An 8,678-nucleotide genomic window follows, 5' to 3' on the forward strand; every position below is an offset into this window, starting at 1 on the left:
AAACTTATTTCCACCTTAAAACATTTGTGCTATTTTGAATGCAAAAAGGAAAAAAAATTAAAACCTTTTAATTGTTTAATCAATAAAAGATACTTTAAACAGAACTCAAACAACAATATATTGAATAAAATGTATCAAAATATCTTTTAATTTGTAAGATACTTTTAGGAAATTTGATGTTACAATTATTATTCCATTCAATCTTTCTAACCATTGACTAGAACCATTTCACTCAAATAGTTCCATCAAATTTCCTATTAAATGGAATAAAAATTACAAACTGATTAATCCAAACATAACTAAAAATTCCATCCATATCACTCATCTTTTCCCCAGAGTTCCAAAACCTTAGGATATTTTATTTTCCTTGCACATGAAAAAACAAAAAATACGAAGTCCTATTTTTATGTTACTACTACTACTACTCAAGATAGTGCTTCAAAAGACTACTATGCGTCTTATTCCCTACAGTTACGCATGCTTTCTCCAGAGTGTTCAATTAAGCTACAACTAGGGAGCTGTGGAATGCTTTCACAAGTTTGTCAAGCTCAAGCCTATTTGCTAATACAGATAACAACCAACAAAAATGCCCATGCCCGAGTGAAATAACAAACAAGGCACCAGTTAATACAAAACTGGACAGTGATACATCGATCATCACTGCTTTAAAGAAGCAATTCCCTACACAAATTGGCATGCAAAGGAAGCTCATTGAACAGAATCAGAATACATTTTCTCATGGAAGCCACCTTAGCTATATATGCCTTTCCCAGCTTATGATCTTGTAATAAGTAGCCAGATGCTATTTCTCTCTCATGTATGGCTTTGTCATGGCCTTTCATTCAGAAAGAACAACAGATAAATATCATTCTCGTGTAGATCTTATTAGGTTTTTTTTTTTTAAACTTTTGGAGCTTCGGTGGAAGTCAGCACCTTCCCTTTAACACGAGATACTTTTGCTCACAAATTATTAAAGACGAAGACAGAATACTTACTCACAAGGTCAGTCTCAAAGATAGCTCAACAGCTTGAAGTTGTGCACAAACTGTTGCAGCAATCTGTAACGTAACAAGACCTGCAACTCAAGGACATGGAGAGAGAGAGAGAGAGATGCATTCTTTTTTGAGGTTGAAAAAAAAAATTAGATTGGTCATTTGAACTCAAGTTGACAGAGTTACAACTTTCTATCTTTTCTTTGTTTTTTTTTTGGGGGTATGCTTCTCAAGCACAGACAATATCAATGTCAATCGAGCAATGAGTAACAAATCTCATCTTAAAATCTGAGTGGGCTATTTCACTTGAGAGTATTTCAGATTTTCTCCTCTTCTATCTTCGGCAAGAAGTCACAAGCTTATTTGTAGTAGTATCATGATCTTAAGATTCTTAACTGAATCATATATACAAGATGAAATAATAATATTGTGAAGCAATACAGTGTAAGATTCGGCTCCTTGGTCCTTCAGTGTACAAAAGGATATACTCCAGATCCTACATAATGAGATTCAAAAGAAATTATTTTTGGGATGTGAAGCCAGAGGCATCCACCTAATAGTATTCCATCATCTTCAACAACATACATATTCTATACTTCCAAATAAAATTAATATATAATGATACTGCACCTGCAATATTTACAAGCACAACTAGAAAAAGGAAATTTGAGCTCCTCAGTGCGGGTAGGCTGACGACTGCAGAAACATAAATGTCTTTGCATAAGTAAACATCATTACAAGCAACATTTCTTGACAGTTGAAGGTGGCAAGTAAACTTCGTAAGTTAGTGGTTTTATTGAAGTGTTACAATTGCGTAGCAAACATGGATTGTCTTTGTGAAGTATCCAATATCTGAGTAGCATTTCTAGACCATTTAGGGTATACAAAAGGGAAGGAAAAATAAACCATGCAAAAAATTAAAGAAAAAAACCATGAAGAAACGGTACTTTGTCTCCATAGATCTTCAATTGTTCGTTCAAGTAACAGATCATAACACCCTTGACATCCTATCTCAGGTCACATCAAGGCAACTGTTTTAGGCCCCTCTTTGTAAAAAGGAGGCCAACCTTATACAAGCAATAAGAAGCTCCAAGTGAATTCCCGATTTTTCTGAGTTACTACTATGTATGATTCATTCACTTTATATGTCATTATAAGACAACAAATGAAGCAAACAAAAATTAAATTATCAAGGCAGAAATTCAATCATCGTTAGTGAATAGCTAGACCAAAAGATATTAAACAAATACAATATTCAAGGACAATATGACAGTGACGATAATTTCATACAGTCATAGATAAATTATTTTTTGAGCAATGCGCTTAATTTCTTTTCCTCCCCTTTGATATTGCATCTGTTTCTTGCACTTATTTTTTCCTTTTCCAGAGACAAAAAAAAAAAGGAAGGAAAAGGCAAAAATTTTATTGTTTCAACACCAGCAGAGTTTGGCTCCCAAAAAAAAAAAAAAAAACACCACCACCGGCATAGTGCAAAATAGAACAAATCTCGTACAAGAATTACATTGATAAGAACTACCTGAAGAGTTCTTCACAATAAGCTTGCACTTGATACTCCAACAGACCTCTCTCTTCCAAAGGATTCATCGTCAAAGTCTTCATTTGCAGAATTCTCTTGGCATAGAAGTTTACTCTCACGAGTTGAGTTCAGTCCAATTGTCTCCCAGTCCATTGAATTATCCTGACCGGCATTGCCTTGTTCAGATGCAAGATTGGCATCAACATTGTCCTCCACATTTAGCCTCACATCATCAGACACAAGCTCTCCTCCCTTATCATCCTCAATACCTGATGGTTCAGCATTGAGATCTGAGCACAAGTCATATCCATTTTGCTCCCCAGTCCCATCATAAGCAACAGTTACTGCTCCTTGTTCAGATTGATCTGCAGCATCTTTTTTCTGCCTCTTCCATTTTTTTGTTGATGAGGTGCCATCATCCTCAAAATCTTCTTCTTCTCTTTCTCTATGTAAATAAACCCACAACTTCCTTTCCCCATCAAATTGTACACAAGGGTCACGTTCATAATGCAACCGATCCAATGCCCCGCTAACCACCTGGTTAATCTGTGCATCAGAGACATCTTCAACAATATATTGAGAATCTCTAATTAATGTGCAAACGTCTGCTCGAGTGCCAATACTTCCCGGCAACCTGGCAGCCGCATCTCTAACAAGACAAAGGATAGTAACATGTGGTGGTCTATCACGTTTCAACATAAAATGATCTCGGGCTTTTGATGTTGGCTTACCACCACATCTTCTCAAGGGTGCAACAATAGACTTTTTACCATCTGCTGCAGTATAAGAGAATGCTCGGTCAGGAATTGAGTACCTGAGAACTTCCTCCCTGCGGAAATAAGCCCTGACTTCCTCAGAACTTGAGCTAATGGTGTTAAGACTCTTTTGAGCTCTGAGGTCTCTAAATCTCTCTTTCTCATCAAGGTTGACTTGCATCAATTCCAAAGGTGGTGCAGGAAGACTTCCTATTTGTTGAAGTGTTTCTTGACCACATTTTAGCCAATTAGCAAAGGAATCAACCAACTTAACAAGCATCTTATGAGGGAGGCCCCAAGCTTCAGGAGATGTCACCTCCTCAATGGAATCATGGTCAGATGAATTATGAGAGACTGGACCAGTCCATGACCAACATCTTGTAGATTTTTCATACACAGCTAGCACCTTCCAACCCTTGGCTCCTAATGGTGCCGTTTTTGAAGAAAATATCTTCAAAACCCCTCTGACCAAATCCTGTAGAGGTTCTTGCGTCTCAAGAATACAAGGATCACCAGGGTTTGATCTGACACGTTGAACAATTTCCTGGACAGTAAGAGGAGTACTCACCTGACCAGCAAGCTCAGAATTGGTAGTTACCTTCTCATTAGAGGGAATACCGTTAATAGTACCTTCATGAGCTGTATTCTGATCTTCTCTAGGTTTTCCCACATCGAAACTGTCTTCTGCAAGTGGGGTAATCATTGCCATACGGACTGCTGAAAGAAGATGTATAATAGAAAAAGAGAATCCAGTATGAACACTAGGTGTAATCAAAGTAAATGGTTTTTTCTGTGGTTTTGCATCATGCTCTGTATCTGCTGTTCCCAAATCTGTAATGGGCAGTTCAGAAATATCCACATCTGAACTAACTGTCTCAATTTCCATTTTTCTCTTTGACTTTCTCTTGAAGGAAGTTGAATCATCAGTCTGAAAGTTAGACAGAGGATTGGCATCTCTTTCTCTTCCATCCAGATCTGCCGCATCATCCTTCACTTTCCACTTCTTTGTCACTGAGTTACAAGCCAGAAATTTTGCATCAGATTTTCCATAATGGTCATCCTTGTATCCATCATATTTCTTCCCTTTCCTCCTATATCTGCTCTGACCAACTCCATTATCATCCACCAGTAACCTTGCATCATGTGAGTCATTCTCCTCATCACCAATGAAATCATTCATGTATTTTGGCCTGAGAATGGAACGATCATACTCCGCTCTGCCTTTCCCTTTCTTCTTTAGCTGATAACTGTTAGCATTTGACAAAGGCATGTCTAACCTTTCAATCGATTCCTGCGTTATTCGACCATTCTTGCCTAACCTGTAGTTTTCTCTCCAATCATCATCACCGTCATTAAGCTTCTCTGAACTTGAGGGATAGCTCTCTTCCAAAAGTTTATTGGAAAAATCTGGCAAAGGGCCACTTTTGCGCATTTTACCTTTCTTCTTTTCCTTTGAAAGGAAATTTTCTACACCAGGCAAAGAATTCTCTCCAAAATAACCCATCTTCTTGGATTTAGCTTTCCCATGTCCCTTGAAGTCTTTCTTCGCAAATTTTGCCTCCTTGCCTTCTAGGCGAGACTTCAAAATTGTCGTGCGAGAATCATCATTAACTGAGTAAGCGAATTTGCTCTGCAACAATGGATAAGCATCCTCATCATCATTCAATTGTTCTGATGAATCTGATTCAGTTTCTTCACTTCTATGAAGCATCCTCTTACCTCTTGAAGCCAGCATATCTTGTCCTCCATTCTGTACAAAAGCCCCTCTAACCTTCTCCTGCAATGATTTTTTTCTGACGTCAGTGGGAACATGTCTATCACTCACTTGTGGTGAAGAAGATCTATACGCAGCATAACTAAGATCAGGAGACTCCCTCCCTGCCTTCCACCTCTTGCTCCTCAAATTCCAATCATCACACTGAAATGATGAATCCATAGCAGATTCATCTCCTGGGTTTTTGCTATTGCCAAAAAATTCATCATGATCTAATGAATCAACAAGACTTCCTTTAGGTAGGAGCTGAGATCCCCTGAGTTTAGGCTTAATTTGATCATCATCAAATTGTTGGCCATTTTCAGTATACTTAGCCTTTCTAGAAAAATCATAAGAACCTCTTGTAGATAAGGATTTTTTTGTGAACATTTTCATATCTGAAGATTGGTTTGCATTCCGAGAGTAGGCATGCAGATCAGCCTTTGAGGACAAAGATAGACCCATCATATTGTCATTATCTATTTCATCACTTCTTAGAAGGTCATGCCTCTTTCCCATTCTCATAATACCGGACTTATCCATCATTTTACTACATAATGCATTTCGATCTTGTTGGACACCAAGTTCATATGTCATTTCCTCAGCAGCATCACCGTTCCTCATATGACCTCTCATCCTCATCATCATCCCAGAATCATAGCCCAATGACTTTTGTGGAGGAAACACACTTGTTGAACCATTTAGCCCAGGATTCATATCCAAACCATGGTACCCAGAAGACAAGTAATCAGTTGGATCCTTGGCTTTAGATGTCTTTAATCCAGGCAACCTAAGCATGCCTTTCGGGTTTTGCTTTCCAAACCTTTCTGTTTCCATACCCACTGATCGTCCTCTTGAGTGAAATTCTAAACCAGAACCTGCCCCATGAGAAGACTGACGGCCCATTTTCTGCACATTCTTCCTATCCTTGTTCTTTCTATTCCATATTCCTTCACCAGAGTCTTCATCTGATGAACCAACCACCAAATCATCTATCTTCTCGGACATCAAACTCCTTTGACTTCTCATAATGTTCAAAACACGAAGCCTTTCTTCAATACTGTATCCCCTGCAATTAAGCCAAGCATCCCTTATCTGACAGAGATTGACAACCATGTTGTTTTGATGCTTCCTCAAAAGGTGATAATGCTGTCGTTTCTGGAAAAAGTTCAAACCCTCCCTGTAAAGAGCAACTCTTGGTTCACACAAACCCCCTTTAAGCATTTCAAACAACTTCTTAATGGGACTCCCGAAATGGAGGTTACAACCAGTAAAAAGATCAGTCAAGGTTCGAACAAAAGCCTCTTGGTCCATGTCAGGAAGATACTTGGCCAGTTCAAATCGCTCTTCCTCATTCAAGCAATCATTCCAAACATCCACTGACAATATTTCTTCAAGCCCAGGAAGATCATATAATTCCAATGGAATGCTGCAAGTCTGGTTGCCTATTTGGCAAAACTCTGCTCCAGTTTCACCCAATTCCAGCAAATCAAAGTCATCTGACCCTGCACCAGAATCTGCATCATCAAACTCATCGTCATCATCAGATTCCACAGCTGAGTTACGCCGCTGAAGATCATCCTCATCACTAGACATAGTCTCCCTACTATGGGGTGAAAACTCAGAATCAAGCCTTGATGCCTTAAAGTTGTTCTTCTCAATTGCCATGGTACCTAACACCAAACTGCTGCCAAATCTTATTCACGGAAGAAGTGCAGCTCCAATAGCCCAATAAAAAATCGGTTGCCCACCAAATAAATCTCAATCAAAATCCTAGCATGAAGAATACAAATATAAAAAATGACTAAGTCTTAATCTTGAATAAAATAAAAATTTAACCCACAATACATTTCATGAAAGAGATAAAGGAATGAACATGAATTAGGAAGCTCCAGAAAAATGCAGAAAGAATTACGAGTTCCAAGATTTGGCCACATAATACCTTAATCACAGCAAAGGAAAGGAAACTCCAAAGACAAAGTAGTGATTCACAACATGAATTCCCCTGCATGGCAGCCTGATGAAGACAGGCAAGTTGGATAACTGTGCACTGAGACGGAGAAAAAGATGCAGAGACTCCTACACAAATTTCAAGAGCCCTAGAAAGAAAAAATTAGCAAAGCAGAGGTTCATGGGGATACTCAGAGATTAACAGAAAAACTAAGTAATTATGTAAATTTGAAAAATTATATTAGCAAAGAAGAGACGCCAGTCTGTATCACCAGGTCTACCAACAAAATCATTAAATACTAACCAGTACTCTTTCCAAAAACCATGGGCAGAAGTTAAACCATGGTAGAATAATACAATCAATAAAGATATCATTAAACTTTAAATCACTATCTCCTAACAACATCACCACACCCTGTTTCACAAATTATAAGATGCGAGATTCTCCAACATTTTTCTCTTCATCAAGCTATGCAAAGAAAGAGGATTGATGATAGCAATCCGACAAAGCAGGTAGCAAGGGTGTGTGGCCAACCCAACCCCTCCCTGTTCCATACCTTACCAGAGAGACCCCAGAATAATAGAATTTTTTTAAAAAATGTATATCCAAATAAATTATAAAATAGAATAAAGTACGAATACTAATTCAAAGAACACAACAATAACCAAAATAACGTACTATAAAATTAAAAGAAGACACTTCTTATACTTGCTTACAATACAGAGACCAGAGAACGGCATAATCAGGAGAGTAAACTCAAAAGTGTGTAGGTCCAAGTGAAGCTTAAGAATATGTTGAGAGGTTGAAAGAAGAAACATAGAACTCTTTAAGAGTTCAAATTCAGTTTCAGTTACACATCTGGATATGAGTATTATCTTGCGTGATAATCAACCAAATTGGAAATTTAGATAGTGGATTGAAAACTGGGAATCTACTCCACTAGTCTCAGCCAAAGAAAAATAAGATGATTGACAAAATTTTATTTATGTTCCACGCAATTATGCCAATGAACGACACAAAAGAACCTTGCTAACCCAATTCCAGTAACAACTATATCTTAAGAGCTCAAATTCCGTAACATCAATTTCCTTGACTCGTTTTAACCCAATTTTAGAACGGGCCAAACAATCAAAACTTGATTTCACTACCAAACAACTAGTAATTAACAATGGATCAAAAATCGGAAATTGATTTCACCCAAGTCGACAAATAGTTTAACAATTTCAACAGGAACCCAGATGGGAACAGATGGGAAAATGGTAGGCGAAACCGAAAACCCTCACCTGGAGGGAAAAGAATCCGAAGATGGAAATAAAGGAATTGACGCTGTGAAGAACTGGACGCAGAACAACGGCGTCGGCTCAGCAAAGAATGGAGACGAGCAGCGGCTTGCGGTGGCTAGGTTTCGAAGTCGGAGAAGAAAACAAGAGTGGGGAAGAAGCAGAAATACTCATCGAAGGAATTGGGGCTTCTGGCTCTGTGTTCTGCCTGGTTATCTTTTTCATTTTTTTAATTAATTAGAAATTATTCCAGTCTTGAATTTAAATTAGAATCAGAAGAATTTAAATTAAGTTTTAACATTTGCAATATTTAATATTTTAACATTTAATAACGATAATAATTATAATAATAATAACAACAATTGTTAATATTATTTAGTAAATTGTCGAAGTCGATCATGTACTCGCGA

General features: G+C 37.7%; 1 protein-coding gene across 5 annotated transcripts; it reads right to left on the minus strand.

Annotated features, from left to right (window-relative positions):
• Window positions 1–437: 437 nt before the first annotated feature.
• Window positions 438–8,469, minus strand: LOC129285412 (uncharacterized). Of its 5 annotated transcripts, none has more exons than XR_008587194.1 (6): window positions 8,272–8,469; window positions 6,980–7,136; window positions 2,530–6,810; window positions 1,623–1,688; window positions 1,000–1,488; window positions 438–835 (listed from the first exon to the last, which is right to left on the minus strand). XR_008587194.1 is itself a non-coding variant. In XM_054921110.1 (4 exons), the coding sequence occupies exon 3, from the start codon at window positions 6,703–6,705 to the stop codon at window positions 2,542–2,544; it is 4,164 nt and encodes a 1,387-aa protein (XP_054777085.1). In that variant the 5' UTR covers window positions 6,706–6,810; window positions 6,980–7,136; window positions 8,272–8,469; the 3' UTR covers window positions 438–1,688; window positions 2,530–2,541. The 5 variants fall into 5 exon arrangements, 1 of the variants encoding a protein (XP_054777085.1); XR_008587193.1 differs by having other exon boundaries at window positions 996–1,488; XR_008587195.1 differs by having other exon boundaries at window positions 438–1,488; window positions 6,980–7,116.
• Between the last annotated feature and the right edge of the window lie 209 nt (window positions 8,470–8,678).

This window comes from Prosopis cineraria, unplaced genomic scaffold (genome assembly GCF_029017545.1).
Source record: "Prosopis cineraria cultivar Desert tree isolate PC_DT_omini unplaced genomic scaffold, ASM2901754v1 PC11, whole genome shotgun sequence".
Taxonomy (NCBI): domain Eukaryota; kingdom Viridiplantae; phylum Streptophyta; class Magnoliopsida; order Fabales; family Fabaceae; genus Prosopis; species Prosopis cineraria.

Excerpts from the sequence above, each read along its gene's own strand:
- LOC129285412 (XM_054921110.1), bottom strand. The coding sequence starts at position 6,705 with ATGGCAATTGAGAAGAACAACTTTAAGGCATCAAGGCTTGATTCTGAG.